Here is a 25,502-nt window from a genome sequence, read left to right on the forward strand (position 1 = left end):
ATTCTGGCAGCTGTGCTTTGCTTGTGAGCAGCGTATGACGTCCCTGCCATACACTGCTTACAAGCATTAAGCAGCTGCTAGCACCGGATGGGGCCAATTATAAAAGAATAAGGATGGGACCAATCATACCAGGAACGGAATGGGGCCAATTATAAAAGAAAAAGGATGGGACCCATCATACCAGGAACAGGATGGGGCCATTTATGCCAGAAAAAGCATGGGGCCAATCATACTAGGAACGGGATGCGGACAATCATACCAGAATAAGGATGGGACCAATCGAACCAGGACCATGATGGGGAAAATCATACCAGGACTGGGATGGGTTCGTGCATACCAGGACCGGGATGGTGCCAATCATACCAGGATAAGAATGAGGCCATGCACACCAGGATAGGGATGAGGGAACCATGCATACCAGAATAGGGATGAGGGAACCATGCATACCAGGATAGGGATGAGGGGCCATGCGTATCAGAATGGGGATGAGCGGACCATATATACCAGGATAGGGGATATTACATGACAGAATTGACCAATTTTTTGCTTCAATTTTTTCCTAATTTCCGCTTCTTAAATCTAGGTGCGTCTTATGGTCCGGTGCGCCTTAAAGTCTGAAAAATACGGTACTCACAGCAGGGTATTTGCTCATCTTTTTTCCATCTTTGTTTTTTTTTTTATCATGAATGTGTTTTGGTAAACTGCTAAAATGCCCAACATTGTGTCAGTGTTTAAATATATCTGGACCAAAATGCATCCCTCTCTGACACTACCTTATACTATCCTATCTCTTTGGCTAAGAGTGTCAGATTTAGTTCTTATATTAATAAAGAGTGATATCCCATCTAGGCACCTTGGGTACACGGCGTGGCATGTATCTTCATTCACTAGCCACGCAAGAACTTTGCACAGCCATTGAAGAAGAGTGGACCAACATGTTGGGGTTATATTTTTGTTCAGTGAAAGTGCTCATGTCTGACATTGCCTCCAGCAATAAGGGCTTCAAAAACACGGCGCCGGAGAACTGCACTTTTGAGAAGACGGGCTGATCAAAAATGGCGTGCGTGACATCATCTCGCCAAGCGCGAATGAGCAGTAAAGGCATTTCCTCTAGGTTATTTTAATGACATGTACAATTACGTTTACCAGACGCCGGATTTGGCTATTATATCTTCTGCATTATGGGGGGAGTCTGGCTGCAAATTATGTATAACTGACACTGTATTATCAATCAATGTTTATTTACACTTTATATCTGTTTTGATCATGTGATATACACTGTCATGCACTTAATAAAGATGCATCTTTGAAACTGAATATTTGCATGTATTATGTAATAACTTTTGAGGTTATGTACAGCACTTATGCACTTTATTGTTATAACTGATTTGTAATGGGTGTAACTATAAGAAGTCTGTTCACTTGTACACTGCTTGAAAAAGATTCTCATTTGAATCAAAACATCGCAGAGCCCCTATTGTATATTAAATCACATTTCTATTTTTTTTTTTCAAAAAATGGTGTGCTGCCCTCATCTTTTTGCTTTTTTTTGAGGATTGGTCTGTGCCTGGAAGGTGTGTATATGTATATGTGTGTGTGTATATGTATATGTGTGTGTGTGTGTGTGTATGTATATATATATATGTATGTGTATGTGTGTATGTACAGTGGGGCAAAAAAGTATTTAGTCAGTCAGCCATAGTGCAAGTTCCACCACTTAAAAAGATGAGAGGTGTCTGTAATTTACATCATAGTTAGACCTCAACTATGGGAGACAAACTGAGAAAAAAAAATCCAGAAAATCACATTGTCTGTTTTTTTATCATTTTATTTGCATATTATGGTGGAAAATAAGTATTTGGTCAGAAACAAACAATCAAGATTTCTGGCTCTCACAGACCTGTAACTTCTTCTTTAAGAGCCTCCTCTTTCCTCCACTCATTACCTGTAGTAATGGCACCTGTTTAAACTTGTTATCAGTATAAAAAGACACCTGTGCACACCCTCAAACAGTCTGACTCCAAACTCCACTATGGTGAAGACCAAAGAGCTGTCAAAGGACACCAGAAACAAAATTGTAGCCCTGCACCAGGCTGGGAAGACTGAATCTGCAATAGCCAACCAGCTTGGAGTGAAGAAATCAACAGTGGGAGCAATAATTAGAAAATGGAAGACATTCAAGACCACTGATAATCTCCCTCGATCTGGGGCTCCACGCAAAATCCCACCCCGTGGGGTCAGAATGATCACAAGAACGGTGAGCAAAAATCCCAGAACCACTCGGGGGGACCTAGTGAATGAACTGCAGAGAGCTGTGACCAATGTAACAAGGCCTACCATAAGTAACACACTACGCCACCATGGACTCAGATCCTACAGTGCCAGACGTGTCCCACTGCTTAAGCCAGTACATGTCTGGGCCCGTCTGAAGTTTGCTAGAGAGCATTTGGATGATCCAGAGGAGTTTTGGGAGAATGTCCTATGGTCTGATGAAACCAAACTGGAACTGTTTGGTAGAAACACAACTTGTCGTGTTTGGAGGAAAAAGAATACTGAGTTGCATCCATCAAACACCATACCTACTGTAAAGCATGGTGGTGGAAACATCATGCTTTGGGGCTGTTTCTCTGCAAAGGGGCCAGGACGACTGATCCGGGTACATGAAAGAATGAATGGGGCCATGTATCGTGAGATTTTGAGTGCAAACCTCCATCCATCAGCAAGGGCATTGAAGATGAAACGTGGCTGGGTCTTTCAACATGACAATGATCCAAAGCACACCGCCAGGGCAACGAAGGAGTGGCTTCGTAAGAAGCATTTCAAGGTCCTGGAGTGGCCTAGCCAGTCTCCAGATCTCAACCCTATAGAAAACCTTTGGAGGGAGTTGAAAGTCCGTGTTGCCAAGCGAAAAGCCAATAACATCACTGCTCTAGAGGAGATCTGCATGGAGGAATGGGCCAACATACCAACAACAGTGTGTGGCAACCTTGTGAAGACTTACAGAAAACGTTTGACCTCTGTCATTGCCAACAAAGGATATATTACAAAGTATTGAGATGAAATTTTGTTTCTGACCAAATACTTATTTTCCACCATAATATGCAAATAAAATGATAAAAAAACAGACAATGTGATTTTCTGGATTTTTTTTTCTCAGTTTGTCTCCCATAGTTGAGGTCTACCTATGATGTAAATTACAGACGCCTCTCATCTTTTTAAGTGGTGGAACTTGCACTATTGCTGAATGACTAAATACTTTTTTGCCCCATTGTATATATATGTATATATATATATATATATATATATATATATATATATATATATATATATATATATATATATAGTATATACACACACAGTGGGGTAAATAAGTTTTCGATACACTGCAGATTTTGCATGTTTTTCCTCCTAACAATGGAGAGGTCTGTAATTTCTATTGTAGGTACACTTCAACTGTGAGAGACAGAATCTAAAAAATAAAAAACAGAAAATCATATAGTATGATTTTTACATAATTAAATTTAATTTTATTGCATGAAATAAATATTTGATCACCTACCAACCAGCAGGAACTCTTGCTCTGCTGTCCACAAACTCAATTCATCACACTCCAACCTTTCCACCATAGCCAAAACCAAAGAGCTGCCTAAGGACACTAGGGACAAAATTGTAGACCTGCACAAGGCTGGGATGGTCTAAAGGACAATAGGCAAGCAGCTTGGTGAGAAGGCAACAACTGTTGGCACAATTATTAGAAAATAAAAGAAACACAAGATGACTGTCAATCTTCCTCGGTATGGGACTCCATGCAAGGTCTCACCACATGGGATAACGATGAATCTGAGAAAGGTCAGGAATTAGCCAAGAACTACATGGGAGTGCCTGGTCAGTTTCCTGAAGAGAGCTGGCACCATAGTCTCAAAAATTACCATTTGTAACACACTGCGCCTTCATGGATTAAAATCCTGCAGGGCATGCAAGGTCCACCTGCTCACACCAGCACATGTCAAGGCCCGTTTGAAGTTTACCAATGACCATCTTGATGATCCAGAGGAGGCGTGGGAGAAGGTCATGTGGTCAGATGAGTCCACAGTAGAACTTTTAGGTATCAACTCTACTGGCCGTGATTGAAGGAAGAAGGATGAGTACAACCCCAAGAATACTGTCCCAACCATGAAGCATGGTGGGGGAAACATCATACTTTGGGGGTGCTTTTCTGCAAAGGGGACAGGACGACTGCACAGTATTGAAAGGAGGATGGATGGGATCATCTTTTGCGAGATTTCAGCCAACAACCTCCTTCCCTCAGTAAGAGCATTGATGATGGGTCGTGGCTGGGTCTTCCAGGATGACAATGACCCAAAACACACAGCCAGGGCAACTAAGGAGTGGCTCTGTAAGAAGCATTTTAAGGTCCTGGAGTGGCCTAGTCAATTTTCAGATCTGAACCCAATAGAAAATCTGTGGAGGAACCGGAAACTCATTGCTGCCCAGCAACAGCCCCAAAACCTGAAAGATCTGGAGAAGATCTGTATGTTAGAGTGTGTCAAAGTCCTTGCTGCAATGTGTACAAACTTAGTCAAGAACTACAGGAAATGTCTGACCTTTGTAATTGCAAACAAAGGTTTCTCTACCAAACATTAAGTTTTTCTATTGTATCAAATACTTATTTCATGCAAAAAAAATGCTAATTATGTAAAGATCGTGCAGTATGTGTATGTGTGTGTGTATATATATATATATATATATATATATATATATATATATATATATATATATATATATACACACAGTACAGACCAAAAGTTTGGACACACCTTCTCATTTAAAGATTTTTCTGTATTTTCATGACTATGAAAATTGTAAATTAACACTGAAGGCATCAAAACTATGAATTAACACATGTGGAATTATATACTTCACAAAAAGGTGTGAAACAACTGATATGTCTTATATTCTAGGTTCTTCAAAGTAGCCCCGCTTTGCTTTGATGACTGCTTTGTACACTCTTGGCATTCTCTTGATGAGCTTCAAGAGGTAGTCATCGGAAATGGTCTTCGAAGAATCTTGAAGGAGTTCCCAGAGATGCTAGCACTTGTTGGCCTTTTTGCCTTCACTCTGCGGTCCAGCTCACCCCAAACCATCTTGATTAGGTTCAGGTCTGGTGACTGTGGAGGCCAGGTCATCTGGCGTAGCAACCCATCACTCTCCTTCTTGGTCAAATAGCCCTTACACAGCCTGGAGGTGTGTTTGGGGTCATTGTCCTGTTGAAAAATAAATGATGGTCCAACTAAACGCAAACCGGATGGAATAGCATGCCGCTGCAAGGTGCTGTGGTATCCATGTTGGTTCAGTATGCCTTCAATTTTGAATAAATCCCCAACAGTGTCACCAGCAAAGCACCCCCCACACCTCCTCCTCCATGCTTCACAGTGGGAACCAGGCATGTAGAGTCCATCCATTCACCTTTTCTGCATCGCACAAAGACATGGTGGTTGGAACCAAAGATCTCAAATCTGGACTCATCAGACCAAAGCACAGATTTCCACCGGTCTAATGTCCATTCCTTGTGTTCTTTAGCCCAAACAAGTCTCTTCTGCTTGTTGCCTGTCCTTAGCAGTGGTTTCCTAGCAGCTATTTTACCATGAAGGCCTGCTGCACAAAGTCTCCTCTAAACAGTTGTTGTACAGATGTGTCTGCTGCTAGAACTCTGTGTGGCATTGACCTGGTCTCTAATCTGAGCTGCTGTTAACCTGTGATTTCTGAGGCTGGTAACTCGGATAAACTTATCCGCAGAAGCAGAGGTGACTCTTGGTCTTCCTTTCCTGGGGCGGTCCTCATGTGAGCCAGTTTCTTTGTAGCGCTTGATGGTTTTTGCAACTGCACTTGGGGACACTTTCAAAGTTTTCCCAATTTTTCCGACTGGCTGACCTTCATTTCTTAAAGTAATGATGGCCACTCGTTTTTCTTTACTTAGCTGCTTTTTTCTTGCCATAATACAAATTCTAACAGCCTATTCAGTAGGACTATCAGCTGTGTATCCACCAGACTTCTGCACAACACAACTGATGGTCCCAACACCATTTATAAGGCAAGAAATCCCACTTATTAAACCTGACAGGGCACACCTGTGAAGTGAAAACCATTTCCGGTGACTACCTCTTGAAGCTCATCAAGAGAATGCCAAGAGTGTGCAAAGCAGTCATCAAAGCAAAAGGTGGCTACTTTGAAGAACCTAGAATATAAGACATATTTTCAGTTGTTTCACACTTTTTTGTTAAGTATATAATTCCACATGTTTTACTTTATAGTTTTGATGCCTTAAGTGTGAATTTACAATTGTCATAGTCATGAAAATACAGAAAAATCTTTAAATGAGAAGGTGTGTCCAAACTTTTGGTCTGTACTGTATATGTATATATATATATATATATATATATATATATATATATATATATATATATATATATATAATATGCTGTGTACATACACTTTCTATTGTATATTTAATTCACTCTTTCATTTACGTAGAAATAGTGCTGGCACTGGAGGAAATGCTGGAGGTGAGAAGTGACATCTGTCTGGTGGTTCTTCAGCAGAGAGTACTGAGCTCTGTTTAGAGAAGCAGCAGTCAGGTGTACACAAGTTTGCATGACACCTATGTATCCGAGTGCACAATGACAAGAGCAAATGGAAATCTGATACTCCTCTCCTCGCCCAGGAGATGCTGGTACAGTCTAGTGGAAAGTAAAGGAAGGACGAAAAAAAAAATAATCCTTGTTCCAGGTGCTGCCCCAACAACCTGCTGCATTGTACTTCCAGTGCCTACTGGCAAATACGGCCATGATGATTTCTCAGATGTGAAACAAGACCTGATTTCTGACTAAAACATTTCCAACATTCTGAACATGAGAATGGCTTCTCCCCGGTGTGAATTCTCTGATGTTTAACAAGAGTTGATTTGTCTGTAAAACATTTCCAACATTCTGAACATGTAAATGGCTTCTCCCCTGTGTGAATTCTCTGATGTCTAACAAGAGTTGATTTGTGTGTAAAACATTTCCCACATTCTGAACACGGAAATGGCTTCTCACCTGTGTGAGTTCTCTGATGTTTAGCAAGATCAAATTTCAGAGAACAACTTTTTCCACATACTGGACATGAAAATGGCTTCTCCCCTGTGTGAATTTTCTGATGTCTAGCAAGAGTTGATTTCTCTGTAAAACATTTCCCACATAAAGAACATGAAAATGGCTTCTCCCCTGTGTGAATTCTCTCATGTTTGACAAGGTGTGAATTCTGATGAAAACATTTTCCACATTCTGAACATGAAAATGGCTTCTTTTTTGTGTGAACTCTTTGATGTTCACCATCAATTCTGGTATATTTTTTAAACTTAGCAGTCTGTGATGAATCAGTAGATACAACCTCTTGAAAAGGATCAGATGATAGACCTTTGCTGTGAAGTGCTGAAGGTTCAGGTGTATGTGGAATAATGACATGCTCTTCACGTTTATTTGGTATTATTCCAAGAGCATCTACTGCAGCATCTGAAAATGTAAAATATCCCTCTGTGCTTCTGGTGCAGTCATCTGCTAAAAATAAAATCATTAATATTCAATAACACAGACTTGAAAATATATTTATATTCTAAAATATGAATACTGTATATACACTGCTGAAAAAAAATAAAGGGAACACTTAAACAACAGAATATAACTCCAAGTAAATCAAACTTTGTGAAATCAAACTGTTCACTTAGGAAACAGCACTGTTTAACAATCAATTTCACATGCTGTTGTGCAAACGGAATAGACAACAGATGGAAATTATTGGCACTTATCAAGACACACTCAATAAAGGAGTGGCTTTATGTTTTGGTCACTTTTGAATGTTGGTTGTGCTTTCACACTCGTGGTAGCATGAGACGGACTCTACAACCCACCAAGTGGCTCAGGTAGTGCAGCTGATCCAGGATAGCACATCAATGGGAGCTGTGGAAGGAAGGTTTGCTGTGTCTGTCAGCGTAGTGTCCAGAGGCTGGAGGTGCTACCAGGAGACAGGCCAGTACAAAAGGAGACGTGGAGGGGGTCGTAGGAGCAGGACCGCTACCTCAGCCTTTGTGCAAGGAGGAATAGGAAGAGCACTGTCAGAGCCCTGCAAAATGACCTTCATCATCTTCACAAGATCTTTTGTTTTTGTCCTTGGGTTGATATGCACGTTCATCTCTGGGACACGGAACCAGTCTCCTTCCTGAGCGTTATGATGGCTGGACCCATCTTGTTTCTACTTGCGTATAATTGTTTGTACAGATGATCAAGGCACCTTCAGGTATCTTGAAATTGCACTGGCTGATTTATTTAGACTTTCCCATGATGCTACACAAAGTAGCAGTGTGTTTCAAGTGTGCATTAAAATACATCCACAAGTCAGATGCTTCCAAACACATGACATCATCCTATGGGCAGTCCAGAATTGTTTAAAGGCATAGTAATCTTAGTGCATGTAAACTTTTGACTTTGCAGTAAGTAATAAAAATGCCTTAAAACATTCTCTCTCTCATTATTCTGGCAGTTGGCAAATATTAATAATTATGGTAATTTTAAATTACCTAAAACAGGAAAGGTTTATTCTGATTTCATGTCAGAGATTGAGAAAAACATGCATATGTGTCTTTTTACATAGTGTATGTAAACTTTCTGCTTTCAACTCTATCTCATCTTATACCGCCAATTCTAAATCATTTCCCTACGAGTCCTGCGGTTACCTCAGTGTCTTCTAGTCCTCACCCTAAATTCAGGTTCAAAAACAGTTTGGATGTTACCAAATCGAAACTATTTTATCTAAGGTCTGGAAAAGCTATAATCTAGCATGAGATAAAATAATAAATTATACTTAACTTTACCCTCCGGTACACTGCCAGTCTCTGTGCTTCCTCTTCTGTCCAAAAAGGATGAGGTGCTTTTGTATGTGGTTATGTCATGAAGAAGAACTCTGAAGACTTCAAAACGCGTTGATAATAAAACCGTATCAAGTCTGCTTTGTAGCATGGACCATTCTTTTGGCTCTCCGACAACAGCGCAGACAACCCACCTATTATTTCTCCTCCTCTGGCCAAATATGACCTCTACTGCCAATCACTGACCATAGCTGTAACCAATACATCTCTGCTGTAGCCATTGATTGACTGCAGCAACTACATTTCTGAACGGTCAGAACACAATGTATGAAAATTGGCACAGTGTTTTCATTCTAAAAATGGGTGTTTCAATATAGGCTAGTGAAACTTTGCCAGCAACAATACGTTAATAAATATTAAAACTCTGTAACAAACCCTAAAAAATTCAACACATAATTTTACAAGCCAGTGACTGAGTAGAATCTGTTACGTCTGTGCACTTAGAGGTTATCACTCACCTGTGTGGTTATCTGTAGGAATGTCCTCTTTACACCACTCATCATCCCTCCCATATGTCCCTGCAGTATTAATATGGGTCAGATCTTTACCCTGAAATAAGTATTGTAAAAGTTATAGAGATATGGAGAAGTTGCTTATGATTTTTTCGAAGAACTGAAAAAAATCAAATCAACAATGATCAAAAATGACATCAGTAGTTATCTCCTGTATAAATCCAACCTGTCGGCTCCTAATTCTAACCAGCAGCCTCCATAACCAAAAAATTGTGAGAAAATCCAGACAACATCTAATGTCCATGATCAGCTTTATCCTGTCTTTATCTCCACCAAGTATAAAACATACACTGAATGGCCACATTATTACAGACACCAAGTTAGTAGCAGGTTGGACCTCCAGGACCACCAAATCCTCAGCAATTTGTTGTCATTGATTGAGCTTGGTGTTGAAATCGTTCAGCAGAAATGCCATCCCGTGACAACAGGATCGCTTCTTGCAGAACCTTGAGATGTACGTACTTCAGTATATAGATGCCATGAAAGGATGAACTTGGTTGACCACAATGCTTAGGTAAGCTCTGGTGTCCGAACATATCAGAGGACCCAAGACTTTCCCGGAAAACATTCTCTACACAATTACACCACCACCAGCCTGAAATGTTGACATCTGACAGGAAGGATGCAAGGATACATGGATTCATTGCTCTTGTGAAGTTCTGACTTCCCATATGCGTGGTACAACTGAAGTCTGGATTAATTGGGAGAGGGTATTTTTTCCTCTAGTTCATGATGTAATTTTTGAACTCTCTTATGTTTTGCTTAGACTGTAATGGCACTGGTCATTTGCTGCTATATCAAGAGTTGAGAAAAAGAATTGTGCTGGCTTGTCTGGTGTTCAGTCCTGTAATTGATGACACCTGGAAAAAGACAGTCTTTACTTTGGCAGTTGGCATCATGGGAAACTCTGGCATTTAGTAGATTCTGCAATGTGATGATATCCCAGCGCCAAGGAAGCCCCAGTAGCATCTAATGATGCCAGCTGCAAAAATGGAGACTGCTTTGGTTCAGCCATCACAAATGACTGGACTTGGAGCCATATAAGGACATCTACATTTTTTTGCTCAGCTCTAGTTGTATCCAGTCTGAAAAATTATGATGGCTTAATTGTACACCTTGGCTGAACTCAAATGCAATTTTCATGACTCTGCACCACATGATCCTCAGAAAAAATGACAAGTTGTTCCAAACCACAGATCCCCATTTATTGGATGTTATTGCTAGATCATATCATTCTAAGTATACTCTACATCATTTCATAAATAAAGCAAACAAAGCTGAGTTTCTGCAATATTTGCCCTAGCTAATCTAGCACCGATGACTATGTCCCATTCGAAGTCAAACAGATCGCTTGGTTTTACCATTCTGATAGAGATTCACACTGAAAACTGATCATTTCATTTTACGTTGCACTAGAAGATCACAGGACTAATTGCCATAGAGGGAAGCTCCTGATGGGAAAGCGGCAGTATCTCTAATAAATTGTTAATCTATAATATAACGCTGGGAGCGTCACTCTGTCCGAAGCCTTTATAGACTGCGCAGACGCAAGCGCCGGCGCAGTCTGGACCCCACAGAGTGACGCTCCCAGGAGATCGCGGTATGCGTAAGCACTGAACGCACACCGCGATCTCCAACGGAGAAGCAGGGACGAGCCAGGAGGGTGAGTATGCTATATTCACCTGTCCCCCCGTTCCACCGATGCGCGCTGCTCTGTCCTCCACATCCTCTGCCTGTGACATTCAGGTCAGAGGGCGCAATGACACGCTTAATGCACGCCGCCCTCTGACTGAACAGTCACAGCCAGAGGATGTGGAGGACAGAGCAGCGCGCATCGGTGGAACGGGGGGACAGGTGAATATGGCAAGTGCCGGGGGCCTGAGCTAGCGGCGACTCCGGCACCTGACCCCCCACAGCGCGCCGGTGTCCCCGCCTGCTCAGGCCCCCCAGCACTCGGCACCCAGCACAGCCACGCACAGCCGCCCGCACTCACCACAGCCACGCACAGCCGCCCGCACTCACCACAGCCACGCACAGCCGCCCGCACTCACCAGCCACGCACAGCCGCCCACACTCACCACAGCCACGCACAGCCGCCCGCACTCAGCACCGCCACGCACAGCCGCCCGCACTCAGCACAGCCGCCCGCACTCACCACAGCCACCCGCACTCACCACAGCCACGCACAGCCGCCCGCACTCACCACAACCACGCACAGCCGCCCGCACTCACCACAGCCACGCACAGCCGCCCGCACTCACCACAGCCACGCACAGCCGCCCGCACTCACCACAGCCATGCACAGCCACCCGCACTCACCACAGCCACGCACAGCCGCCCGCACTCACCACAGCCACGCACAGCCGCCCGCACTCAGCACAGCCACGCACAGCCGCCCGCCCTCAGCACAGCCACGCACAGCCGCCCGCACTCAGCACAGCCGCCCGCACTCAGCACAGCCACGCACAGCCGCCCGCACTCAGCACAGCCACGCACAGCCGCCCGCACTCAGCACAGCCACGCACAGCCGCCCGCACTCAGCACAGCCGCCCGCACTCAGCACAGCCACGCACAGCCGCCCGCACTCAGCACAGCCGCCCGCACTCAGCACAGCCACGCACAGCCGCCCGCACTCAGCACAGCCGCGCACAGCCGCCCGCACTCAGCACAGCCGCGCACAGCCGCCCGCACTCAGCACAGCCGCGCACAGCCGCCCGCACTCAGCACAGCCGCGCACAGCCGCCCGCACTCAGCACAGCCGCGCACAGCCGCCCGCACTCAGCACAGCCGCGCACAGCCGCCCGCACTCAGCACAGCCGCGCACAGCCGCCCGCACTCAGCACAGCCGCGCACAGCCGCCCGCACTCAGCACAGCCGCGCACAGCCGCCCGCACTCAGCACAGCCGCCCGCACTCAGCACAGCCGCCCGCACCCAGCACAGCCGCCCGCACCCAGCACAGCCGCCCGCACTCAGCACAGCCGCCCTCGGGCAGTAGAGCCGGAGAGAGAAAGATGGGAGCAACATATGGCAGAATGGAAACAGGAACAGGCAGAATGGGTGCAGCACATTACAACAGAATGGGGGCACAGGATGGGAGCAGCACATGATAGAATGGGGGCACAGGATGGGAGCAGCACATGACAGAATGGGGGCACAGGATGGGAGCAGCACATGACAGAATGATTGCGCACGATGGGAGCAGCACATGACAGAATGGGGGCCCACACATTACAGGATGGGGATGCACGATGGGAGCACATAACAGGATGGGGCGCAGGATGGGAGCAGCACATGACAGAGGGGCACACACATGACAGGATGGGGGTGTAGGATGGAGCAGCATATGACAAAATGGGGGCGCAGGATGGGAGCACATGACAGGATGGGGACGCAGGATGGAGCAGCACGACAGGATGGGGGCGCAGGATGGAGCAGCACATGACAGGATGGGGGCGCAGGATGGAGCAGCACATGACAGGATGGGAGAGCAAGATGGGAGCAGCACATACCAGGATGGAGACCATATACCAATATAAATGCTCGCTACCCTGGCGTAGAACGGGTTCAATAGCTAGTTCAGTATATAATACTGGTGGGAAAAATAAGACTGAACACAAGACCTTCACAGCCTTCTACACATCATAGAGGAGATTTCATGACACCTTCTCTCCACCTACCTGATGATCCTGAGGAACATCGAGATCTTCTTGTTTACAGTCCTGTGGAAGAAGAGGACGGGGACATCTCTCTGGTTTTGTCCTGTTACTGGACAGAACTGGAGGAAACACATACAGGGACTGACTTCATTATTTACATAGAGATAATAATAATAATCTTTATTTATATAGCGCCAACATATTCCGCAGCGCTTTACAGTTTAAAAGTTTCAAACACAACGATCATAAGTAACCACGTTAACAATACAATAATTAAAGCAAAATAAGATGACCCTGCTCGTGACAGCTTACAATCTACAATGAGGTGGGGGAGATACAAGGTAGAGGTGTGTATTTACAATGATGGTCCAGCTATCTTCAGGGTGTGGGTTTAATAGATGGAAGTAGTGAATGGGCTACACACACACACACACACACACTTAAACATAAAATGACTTTGATTAGGGAATGTGATAGGCCGCTCTGAACAAATGTGTTTTATAATATAGGACGTGTATTTAGCCCTGTCTATTACCTGGTGATGTGAGGGGCTGGGGACCCTCCGTCATGGAGTCTTTGTACAGATCTTTGTGTTCTTCTAAAAACTCCCACTCCTCCATGGAGAAATAGACAGTGACATCCTGACACCTTATAGGAACCTGAGACATACAATGATACGATCATCCCCCCGATCCCTCCTTAGTGTTATTGTATTATGTCCCAGCATTCCCAGCAGTGTCACCTCTCTAGTCAGCAGCTCAATCATCTTGTAGGTGAGTTCTAGGATCTTCTGGTCATTGATGTCCTCATGTATCAGGGGGTGAGGTGGAGGCCCCGTGATCGGGCTCAGGGGTCTTCCCCATCCCTCAGACACAGGGGCCTGACAGCGCTCACTAGAGGTCTTCTTCACTACTGTGTAATCCTGGTTATGGAGAGACACATTAATAAACCTCACTACAGACATTTCCAGAGTCCTCACCTCTCCAGTTCTGTCCATCTGTAATTCCCATAGATAAGAATGATGTAATGTGACGTCATCAGAATCTCTCACCTCTCCAGTAAGCCGGAAGAGAATCTCTAGGGTGAGGTGTAATATCCTCTCCACCATCTTGTCCCTTTCCATATCTATCATTAAAGGGTCAATCAGAAAAATTCTCTTATATAAAAGATCTCCACTGAGAGGATCCGATATTGTAGGGACCTGAATGGGGAGAAGATGACGATGTAACATCATAAAGATCCCATGTAAGAAATCTCCGGAGAGGTTACCGGCTTCACATGATCACTACATCCAGTCATGGCCCCGTCCTACACACAATCCAATTATAGCAAAATACAGAGATTTATCACATACAGTGGCTTGCAAAAGTATTCACCCCCTTGGGATTTTTTGTGTTTTGCTACCTCACAACCTGGAATTTCAGTTTTTTTGAGGGTTTGTATCAGTTCATGTAAAGAGCAGGCCTACAACATTTCAATTTCTTTTTTATTGTAAAGCAAACAACAAATAGGACAAAATAACTGAAAACTTCAGTTTGCATATATATTCACTTCCCTAAAGTCAGTACTGTGGGGAGTCTCCTTTTGTGGCAATTACAGCTGCAAGCTGCTTTAGATAAGTCTCTATGAGCTTTCCATGTTTTGCCACAAGGATTTTTGCCCATTCCTCAAGGCAAAACTACTCCAGCTCCTTCAAGTTAGGGCCCCTTCACACTGGTCGATTCTGCTACGATTACGACGCATTTGCGTCATATTCGACATCGCAGTACGAGCTCGTAGCCAGCGGTCACACTCTACGATGTTAACGCTTTTTCTGACGTAGTTGCGATGTGAACGTCACGCGTCGCAATCGTACGCTACCCTTCACACCGCCATAGTCCTACGACTCCGAGCGTGACGTATTACCAGCATGGGCGTGCTAAAACGTCACGCCCAATCAGGAGACAGGTATGCGGAAGCCCAACCCACGTAGTCGCATTACGAGCTCGTATGACCGCCGTCACATACTACGATTTCGACCGCCACAGCGAGACATTTACGACGAAAGAAAGTTCTGCTCTTTCTTTCACATCGTACGATGCTGGGCTGCGTCGCAGATCGTAACGCCATGTCACACTTTGCAACCTCGGAACGAGGACGGATAAACGTCACAAATCGAACGCTCGTTCAGACTTTGATTGCACAGTGTGAAGGGGCCCTTAGATGGTTTCCTCTGGTGAAACAGCAATCTTCAAGTCTGACCACAGATTCTCAATTGGATTAAGGTCTGTGCTTTGGCTAGGTCACTCCAAAACATTTACATGTTTCCTCTTAAACCACTAGAGTGTTGCTTTAGAAGTATGCTTTGGGTCATTGTCTTGTTGGAAGGTGAACCTCTCAAATCACTGACAGACTGAAACAGGTTTTGCTTAAAGGGAACCTGTCACCCCCAAAATCGATGGTGAGGTAAGCTCACCATCATCAGGGGCTTATCTACAGCATTCTGTAATGCTGTAGATAAGCCCCCGATGTTACCTGAAAAAGACGTTAGATTATACTCACCCAGGGGCGGTCCCGCTGCGGTCCGGGTCCGATGGGTGTCTCAGGTCCTGGTCCGGGGCCTCCCATCTTCATTCCATGACGTCCTCTTCTGGTCTCAACGCTGTGGCTGCGGCGCAGGCGTACTTTGTCTGCTCTGTTGAGGGCAGAGCAAAGTACTGCAGTGCGCAGGCGCCGGTACAGGGCAGACAAAGTACGCCTGCGCCGCAACCGCGGCGTGAAGACAAGAAGAGGACGGCATCGCAAGAAGATGGGAGGCTCCAGACCGGACCTGAGACACCCATCGGTCCGGACCGCAGCGGGACCGCTCCTGGGTGAGTATAATCTAACGTTTCTTTCTCCTCTTTCAGGGTTACCTTTGGTGTCTGTGCTGCTTCTCTGATTAATGCCCTCCTTGCCCGGACTGAGAGTTTTGGTGGGTGGCCCTCTCTTGGCAGGTTTGTTGTGGTTTCCATTTGATGATAATGGATTTGATGGTTCACCGATGTATCATCAGAGATTGGATTTTTTTTTTTTTATTATAACCCAACCCTGACTTGTACTTCTTAACATCTTTGCCCATGACTTGTTTGGACATCTCCTTGTTCTTCATGGTGTTGTTTTGTTAGTGCTGCCTCTTGCATAATGGTGTTGCACCCTCTGTTGCCTTTCAGAAAGGGTAAAGTGTATAATATACTGACAGACCATGTGACACTTAGATTGCACTCAGGTGGACATCCTTTCACTAAGCATGAGACTTATGAAGGCAATTGCTTGCACCACATTTTGTTTAGGGGCTTCATAGCAAAAGGAGTGAATACATATGCACATACCAATTTTTAGTTCTTTGATCCCATAAATTTAATTTATGCCTATGCATTTCTTACGTCACTTCTCCAACCCATACTATTTAGTGCTGATGCATCACACACAAATCGGATTACAAAAATATTTAAAAACACAGGTTATAATGTAACAAAATAGGTAAAAGGCCAAGGGGGTGAATGTTTTCTCAAGCCACTGTACTAACATTGACCTACAAATCCATCTATAATCTGTCTCCTTGGTATATCTCAGAACTAATTTCTCGATATCGTCTAACACGTCATCTCTGGTTTTCTCAAGACCTCGTTCACTTCTCCAAACTCATAAGCTCCTTACCCAATCACCTCCAAGACATCTCCTGAATATCTCCCATCCTCTGGAATTCTGTGCCCCAACAAGTCCGATTATCCACCACTGAGGGAACTTTCAGATAGAAATTGAAAACCCATCTATTCAACAAAGCTTAAAGCCTGCAATGACCCCGCTACCACCTCACCACCACTGGAGCTGACACAACCCCCCAACCTACCATCTCCTTCCACCATCATCTTGTAGACTGTAAGCACGAAAGGGTTGGGCCCCCTCCTGTCTGTACCAGTCTGTTATTGTTAGTTTGTTCTCTCTCATTTATACTTGTACTTTGTAAGGAACCACCTCATGTACAACACTATGGAATCAATGGTGCTTTAAATATAAGTAATAATAATGGTTGATCTGAAGAACCGATCTCAGGTCTGAGTCACACACAGATTTATCATGGACCTTAAAGATTACAGCTATTATTAATCAAAAGACAAAAAGACTGTATACATGATGTTTTGGGCTTCTTTGTAGGGATGAGCGAGTATAATCGTGGGTATTCGGTACTCGGCGAGTAATGAAGTACTCGCGGTACCCGGAACATAGCGAGTATTTCACTACTCGCCTCGCACTATTTGGATCTCCCGCCCAGCATTTGCCAATGACAGTAATGCCGCAGCCTTCTTGGTTGTGGGTGGCATTACTATGACTGGCTGGCCGCCCAGCGTCATACATGAGTCATAGCCTATGACTCATAGCCTGGCTCTATATAAGCCCTGCCTCCGCCATTTTCTGCACATTGCATGCAGAACACAGCTAGTGTAGGGAGAGTGTGAGCAACTGCCAGGGAAAGTTGTGTTTGTTTGTGCAATTCATCCCGAAATCCTCCGTAAAACCCAAAAGCTCTTTTCAGAGCTGAAAGTATAAGGTCAGGGACTGAGTAGTGACAGTTTTCCCAGCTATTTTTGGGGTCACATTTACCCCTGCAGAGCACTTTTTTTATGCTGTTGCGGTGCTGTGTTCACAGCGAATAGGACGCACGGTACTGCACAACTGACACGCAGCCAGCACCGCTGTCTTGTGTGGTGACTGGGGTGCGTAATCTCGCCTTAACCCTCAGGGTAATTTTTTTGTGGCAGCACCGCTGTCTTGTGTGGTGACTGGGGTGCGTAATCTCGCCTTAATCCTGAGGACAAATTTTTAGTGGCAGCACCGCTGTCTTGTGTGGTGACTGGGGGGTGATGTGGGCAGCACAGTGGCGCAGTGGATAGCACAGCAGCCTTGCAGCGCTGGAGTCCTGGGTTCAAGCCCCACTAAGGACTAACATCTGCAAAGAGTTTGTATGTTCTCTCTGTGTTTGCGTGGGTTTCCTCCGGGTACTCCGGTTTCCTCCCACATTCCAAAGACATACTGATAGGGAATTTAGATTGTGAGCCCCATCGGGGACAGCGACGATAATGTGTGCAACCTGTAAAGCGCTGCGGAATATGTTAGCGCTATATAAAAATAAAGATTATTATTATTATTATTATTATATCTCACCTTAAACCTCAGGGCAATTTTTTAGTGGCAGCCCCGCTGTCTTGTGTAGTGACTGGGGTGTGTAATCTCGCCTTAAACCTCAACGCAATTTTTTTGTGCCTTTGTGGTGCTGTTTGTAAAACATAAAAGCCGTACTGGGCTGTAGTGCTACCTTCCACAAAGCACTAACTGTTCCTTTTTCCCCAATATCTGCATCTGAACATTGGCAGCTATGGCAGAAAAATCCAAAATTCCTAAAAAAAGGCTGTTGTGAAGGGACAGGGACATGGACGGGGGGTTGTCATTGGTGCCGAACAAGGCACAGAGTCTGGGAGACAGAAAAAGGTTGATGCATCTAGGTTCCTGGTGAAATTTCCCGGTCTGGAATGTAAACGGGTCTAGAAGCCAGAAGAACAAGAACAGATACTGTCTTGGATGGCTGATAAGACCTCAACAAAATTTTCTAGAAGCACCCAATCGTCCATGACAAAACAGTCTCCTGTCCATATAGAGAACGCTGGGTCATCCTATTCTCAACCTTTTCCTAGTTAATCATCGTGTCAGGAATCACAGGAAACATTTAACCCCAACCTTGGCCACTCCGAGGATCTGCTTGGTCCATTTCCTTTCATTGCCTCCGGCCTCTCACCGCGCAACATTGAAGAGGAACGTGAGGAGGTATCATCTGTTGATGATGGCCAAATATTTGAAACCCCATGGCCAGAAGAAAGCCACTTTCATCCACGTGATATACTGGATGAAGAGGTGGAGGCTGATGGTCATGACACACAGTTGCCATCTGGCCAGTCGACAATATCAACATGGAAGGAGGATGACATGGACGACGAGGTGGTCGATGATGAGACCACCGATCCGACCTGGACCGTGGCACGCATAGCCAGCACAGCAGCACAGAGGAAGAAGGTGGACATGTAGCACCAACAAAGTCACCAAGGGCTACTGGTTTGAGCAGAGTGCAAAGTGTGTCAACTGTTGCCAAGAGAAACCCCTCTGTACCCCAAGTCAAGGAAAGGGTGCATTCAGCCGCTGTCTGGAAAAAATTTTTACGATAGTCCTTCTGAACCAAATGTTGTCATCTGTAGCATCTGCCATACGAAGCTGAGCAGAGGCCAGGGCAAAGGCAACCAAAGCACCACCAGTATGCAGAAACACAGTGTCCAATTGTCCGTGCCCCATATGTATGAAAGGAGGCGTAAATACCAAGCCACGCACCCACAATCACAAATACTGAGCGCGCACATTGCCAAGTTGCTAGCCGTGGAGATGTTGCCATTTAGGCTTGTGGGGACACAGTCATTCCGTGATCTGTTGGCTGTGGCTGCCTCACGATACTCGGTTCCCAGCCGGTACTATTTTTCCCAATGTACCATCCCCGCGTTACACCAGCACATCTTAAACAATCTAATCTAATCTCACCAACGCCGTAACCGGGAAGGTCACCTTACAACAGACACGTGGACAAGTACTTGTGGCCAAGGACGATACATCTCTGTCACGGCTCACTGGCTCAACCTGGTGGAGGGTGGGACAAAGTCTCAAACTGGACATCCCATATCCTACCCACGCCACGAATAGCGGGACCAACCTCAATCAGGGTTTCCGACTCATCATATACGTTCTGTCTCCCCTCTTCCTCCGCCTCGTCACCCTATGCCGAATTACCCTCCATATCACTTCCAAGTTGGGAGGTGTGCAGCAGCGCATCGGCAAAGTGGCAACACGCTCTGCTGAAGCTGACACTGCAGCAGAGCTATGGCAAGGAATAAAACAACAGACCGATCAGTGGCTCTCCCCACTGCAACTCCAACCTGGTCTGGTTGTCTGCAACAATGGGTGTAACCTGGTGGCGGCTTTAAAGCTCGGGAAGCTGGTACATGTGCCATACATGGCTCACGTGCTGAACCTAGTGGTGCAGAAACTTAAAAAAACATACCCTGACTGGCCGTACCTACTTGAGAAGGTGCCCCGTATTTGCGCCCATTTCCGCAAATCCTCAACCACTGTTGCTGGTCTTGCAGCGCTGCAAAAGCAATTTAATTTGCCAAACCACCAACTCATTAGCGACCTGCCAACACGGTGGAACTCAACATATCATATGTTGGCAAGGATAAGTGAGCAGCAGAGGGCACTTTCTGAATACCAGCTTAAACATACCTGTCACACTGAGACTCAGCCAAGACACATAACTTTCGAGTGGGTGTGAATCGCTGATATTTGTGAGGTGCGTAACCATCCCTATGCTATGTCTGCTGAAAAAATTACTGCAGAATCTAAAAATGGAATCTTTGCATGCCCAGCAGCTGGGTATGGAGCAAGATTTCACAATGGGTGATCCTACCCAGCCCAGCCAATATCATCAGGCAAGATTGGGGGATGAAGATGATGCCGAAAACGAGGAGGGAGAGGACTTTTTTTTCAGTGGTACTGAGGGGACACCTCATGCTACAGAGGGGAATCCCAACCCCAGCTTCATGTCTATCCAGCATGGGTGGGCTGGAGAGGAGGAGGTGGAGGAGAAGAGTCAGTGTGAGGAGAGGATGGGTATTGTTCCTCCTTCTGGGGTCAAAGAAGATTTGCCTCTTTGCAGCATGGCACACTTCATATCTGACTGTCTGTGCCAAGACCCTCGCGTATTCCACATTTTCAATAGCAACCTATATTGGTTGGCCACCTTTCTAGAGCCATGGTACAAGGAGAAATTTCCTTCGTTACTATTGCAGTCACAAAGGGGTTTAACAATTGAATCCTTCAAGAGGGCCGTTGTAGATCATTTGATGGCAACAGCACCCTCAGACACCGCTGCTTGCAGAGGTACCAGCTCTGTGCAGCAGCATACATTAATGGGGAGAGACACGCCAAGCAGGTCCAAAAGAGGTGGTGGCAAAATGTCCACAAACTGGGCCATCTTCAATAAACCAGTTAATCACAAAGGACTAGTTGGAACAGTAACAATGTCAAGGAGGGAGAAGTTGAACAAAATGGTCAACGACTATCTAAGTGACCATACCTGCTTCCTTCCTGACGCTTCTGTTCCATTTAATTACTGGGTATCCAAGCTGCATAGTTGGCCAGACCTCTCCTTAGGCCTGTCCCACACATCCAGATAATTCCTGTACCGGAAAAATCGGTACCGGAGTTATCCGTGTCCGTGTGCTCACGTGGCACATCAGTGTGGCACACATGCGGCAGCCGTGTGCCGACTGGGTACCACACGGACCGTGCAGGAGACAGCGCTACAGTAAGCGCTGTCCCCTGCATCTGGTGCTGAAGCCGGAATCCATTTCTTCTTCCCAGCAGCGTTCGCTGGAGAGAAGGAATGAAAAATCATTGTTTTTTTTATTTTTTTGTGTTTAAAATAAAGATCCTTGTCACCATTCGCCTCCCACCACCTGTGCGCCCGCCCGCTAGAAATAAAATACTCACCCGGCTCCCTCGATGCTTCCTCTCAGCGCCGCAGCTTCTTCCTGTATGAGCGGTCACGTGGTACTGCTCATTACAGTGATGAATATGCTGCTCCACCCTTATGGGAGGTGGAGCCGCATATTCATCACTGTAATAAGCAGCACCACGTGACCGCTCATACAGGAAGAAGCTGCGGCGCTGAGAGGAAGCATCGAGGGAGCCGGGTGAGTATTTTATTTCCAGCGGGCGGGCGCACAGGTGGTGGGAGGGGGGTGGTGACAAGGATCTTTATTTTAAACACAAAAAAAAACAAAAAACAATGATTTTTCATTCCTTTTCTCCAGCGAACGCTGCTGGAGAGAAGAAATGAATGGCAGCTTCAGCACCACGCTGGGGAGGACAGCGCTTACTGTAGTGCTGTCTCCTGCACGGCACACGGACTGCACACGGACAGCATCCGTGTGCGGTACGTGTTTTACACGGACCCATTGACTTTAATGGGTCCGTGTGATCCGTGCGCTCCCACGAACACTGACATGTCTCCGTGTTTTGCACACGGACACACGGTCCGCAAAAAATCAATGACATCTGCAGAGACACATTGAGTCAGTGTCTCCGGTACGTGAGAAAACTGACACCACACGTACCGGAGCCACTGACGTGTGAAACCGGCCTTAGATGCCTTGGAGGTGCTGGCCTGCCCTGCTGCAGGCAATCATCACAGATACACGCACACGGTTGACTACAGAGAGTGCAGACAGGCTGACTGATAAAACTTAACAAGGACTGGATTTCGCAACAGTATTTAAGCCCTCCAGATGACAGAATCACAACCTAAAGTCACCCAAAATGTTTTTTTTTTTGCAACTGGTGATCACATCCATCCCTTCCCATACAAACCCCTTTTCTTCTGCCACATGTTCCTCATGGGCAATAAGCTAAAAACAATGTTCCGTTAATTAATATTTCCCATCGGAGGCACTTGTGATGAGACCCTTCTTCCTTCATCAACCATGGTATCATGCCCCTTGGGCTGATTTTTGGAGACACTATGGCTATGCCTGGTCACTGGGCACTGCAACTACTGTGCTAGTAGTCCTAGCTTCATAATTGTTTGGCCCTTCAGACCTGCCCTGCTTCCTTCATAACCATGATACAGCCCCTTGGGCTAATGTTTTGAAGACACTATATCTATGCCTACACATTAGGCACTGGAACTACCGTGCTAGAAGTCTACTTTCATAATTGTCTGGCTCTTGAGGCCTCATTCCTGCATCAACCATGATACAGCCCCTAGGGCTAATGTTTTGAAGACACTATATCTATGCCTACACATTAGGCAGTGGAACAACAAGGACAGTAGTCCAAGCTTTATAATTGTGAATCCCTCGTGATGATGATGATTTTGGGTGGCTTCTTTCTGCGTTAACCATCACACAGCACCTAGGGCAGATCGCTCTCCTTACACACTTAGCTGTCAGAAGATCGCCTCCATCATCACTCGCTCTTACGGCACTTTTGATATATCACTGGCACTGCGTAAGTGGCGTACGAGTCCCGCTCTGCCGGAAAAAAAAGACAGGACTTCAAATAGTGTTTGTACATTCTAGTGAAGCAGTGGTGTAAAACCACTCGTGCAGCCCCTGACCAGGTGCCCCCATGTTATATACATTTGCTTGGAGTACACATTTTTTTTTAACATTTACACCTTTTTTAGCCTTTTCCTCAGCCCCCAGACCACTTTGTGGGGTCCAGCAGATAATTACTCGCATTTTACATTGACTAACATTGGACTCGCTACTCATACCAAATACCCGATTATTACGGTATACCCGGTACCAGTATAGCGAGTCCAAATATTTCACTACTCACTCGTCCCTGCTTCTTTGTGATTATGACTATGGCTATGGCAGCTCTTTTTCTTCTATTTTCCTGTTAGACAATGGCACTATTAACAAGTGTGACCCAGAAACGCATGAAACCGGCTAAAATACAGAGACATGAACCAAAACATTTTACAAAGTTGTTTTCTGGAATATAACTACAGCACTGAGGGGGTTACTGCCCCCTGCCCCCGCCCAGTAATGGGGAATCTCCAGCACCTACCTCCACCTGCAGAGCCGCACACCACATATATGGCTGTTCTGTGCGCACAGGACCTGGGATGAGGTCATAAGTCACGTGACCAGTCACATGGAGGGGAGGAGTCAGGGGTTGATGTGATGTGTATGATGTGTGCAAGTGGAGCCTCTTTACACCAACTGAGAAAGAATGATGGGAACAGAACAATCACTATTAGATCAATCTGTCCCCATACAGTATCATGTTATCAGCAGCACACAGTACCGTAGCTACTGGGGGGGCAGAGGGTGCGAGCGCCCCGGGCCCGATGCTCTGAGGGGGCCCACCCGGAGCTACGCTACTGTAACTGTGTCTCCCTGCTCTGCCGCCCGGCCGCTATGGGGCCCCTGAGCAGACGGGGAGGGGGGGGGGGCGGTGCCAGCAGTGGGCCCCCGCCTCATCGGAAGATCAGCTGTACCGGCATTTGGCCGATACAGCTGATCGCATTGATGGGAGAAGGAGAGCTACGCTCCTTCTCCCATCATCCTCCTGTCAGCGTCTGATGACGCCGACAAGGACAGCGGGCGCGATGACGTCACTAACCGGCGCCCACTGTCAGGAGATGAACGGGCGCTCAGAGCTGCGGAGGAACCAGGAAGAAGAGAGCTGAGTTTTTTTTTTTGATGGGTGCTGCCGCCTTATTACAGGGTCTGCCCATGGGGGGCTGCCTTATTACAGGGTCTGACTATGGGTCTGCCTTATTACAGAGTCTGACTATGGGGGCTGCCTTATTACAGGGTCCGACTCTAGGGGTGCTGCCTTATTACAGGGTCTGACTATAGGGGTGCTGCCTTATTACAGGGTCTGCCTATGGGGGCTGCCTTATTACAGAGTCTGACTATAGGGGCTGCCTTATTACAGGGTCTGACCATGGAGGCTGCCTTATTACAGGGTCTGACTATGGGGGCTGCCTTATTACACGGTCTGACTATGGCGGCTGCCTTATTACAGGGTCTGCTGCCTTATTACAGGATCTGCCTATGGGGGCGCTGCCTTATTACAGGGTCTGCCTATGGGGGCTGCCTTATACTACAGAATCTGCCTATGAGGGTACTGCCTTATTACAGTGTCTGCCTATGGGGGTGCTGCCTTATTACAGGGTCTGTCTATATTTGGGTGCTGCCTTATTACAGTGCCTGCCTATGGGGGCTGCCTTATGCTATAGAGTCTGCCTATGGGGAGTGCATTATATTATATTGTGGACTATTTGGTGCATTATGCTACTGTATATGGAGGCTATATAGGGGGCCATCATACAGTATGGAGATTACAGTGTGGGGGTCATTATACATTGTTGGAGCCATCAAATAGTTTGGGGGCTACTAAGGAGTCAGTGTACTGTGTGGTTGGTACTATACAGAGAGGGGGCATTATACGGTGTATAAGAGAACATCATACTGTGCATAGGGGAGCTGTACAGGGGGAGACTTGGGACATTATTAAATGCAAAGTTGGCACTCATTGTAATAGGGGAACTCAGGTTACTGTGACTATCAAAGGGGCACACAGGACAATATTACTTTCTAAGGGGAAAAATATGGGCTCTGTTTTCTAGGGCACTTGCACCCAGCATTACTATATTATAGATGGCTGCTTTAGAATTTAGAGGGCACAGAGAACCACACAGCAGGTGCAGTAATAGGGACACATACGGCAGCAGCGGCTCA

The 25,502-nt window shown here is 46.0% G+C and overlaps 3 protein-coding genes across 3 annotated transcripts in view; 1 reads left to right on the top strand and 2 right to left on the bottom strand.

Annotated features, from left to right (window-relative positions):
• LOC143767341 (uncharacterized) overlaps positions 1-25,502 on the top strand; it is an 855,449-nt gene that overhangs the window by 332,974 nt on the left and 496,973 nt on the right. The window lies entirely within an intron of this gene.
• Positions 1-25,502, bottom strand: part of LOC143767040 (uncharacterized) — a 153,360-nt gene that overhangs the window by 45,454 nt on the left and 82,404 nt on the right. Inside the window, exons 13-14 of the mRNA XM_077255061.1 lie at positions 6,830-7,273; positions 3,821-3,840 (exon numbers count right to left, since the gene is read on the bottom strand). Coding sequence (XP_077111176.1) covers positions 3,821-3,840; positions 6,830-7,273 — 464 coding nt within the window. The remainder of the gene's footprint in view (positions 1-3,820; positions 3,841-6,829; positions 7,274-25,502) is intronic.
• Positions 13,346-23,907, bottom strand: LOC143767415 (gastrula zinc finger protein XlCGF66.1-like). Its single transcript, XM_077255749.1, has 5 exons — positions 23,821-23,907; positions 23,181-23,276; positions 14,180-14,329; positions 13,871-14,050; positions 13,346-13,787 (listed from the first exon to the last, which is right to left on the bottom strand). The coding sequence occupies exons 3-5, from the start codon at positions 14,258-14,260 to the stop codon at positions 13,647-13,649; spliced, it is 402 nt and encodes a 133-aa protein (XP_077111864.1). The 5' UTR covers positions 14,261-14,329; positions 23,181-23,276; positions 23,821-23,907; the 3' UTR covers positions 13,346-13,646.

This window comes from Ranitomeya variabilis, chromosome 4, assembly GCF_051348905.1.
Source record: "Ranitomeya variabilis isolate aRanVar5 chromosome 4, aRanVar5.hap1, whole genome shotgun sequence".
NCBI classification, from domain to species: domain Eukaryota; kingdom Metazoa; phylum Chordata; class Amphibia; order Anura; family Dendrobatidae; genus Ranitomeya; species Ranitomeya variabilis.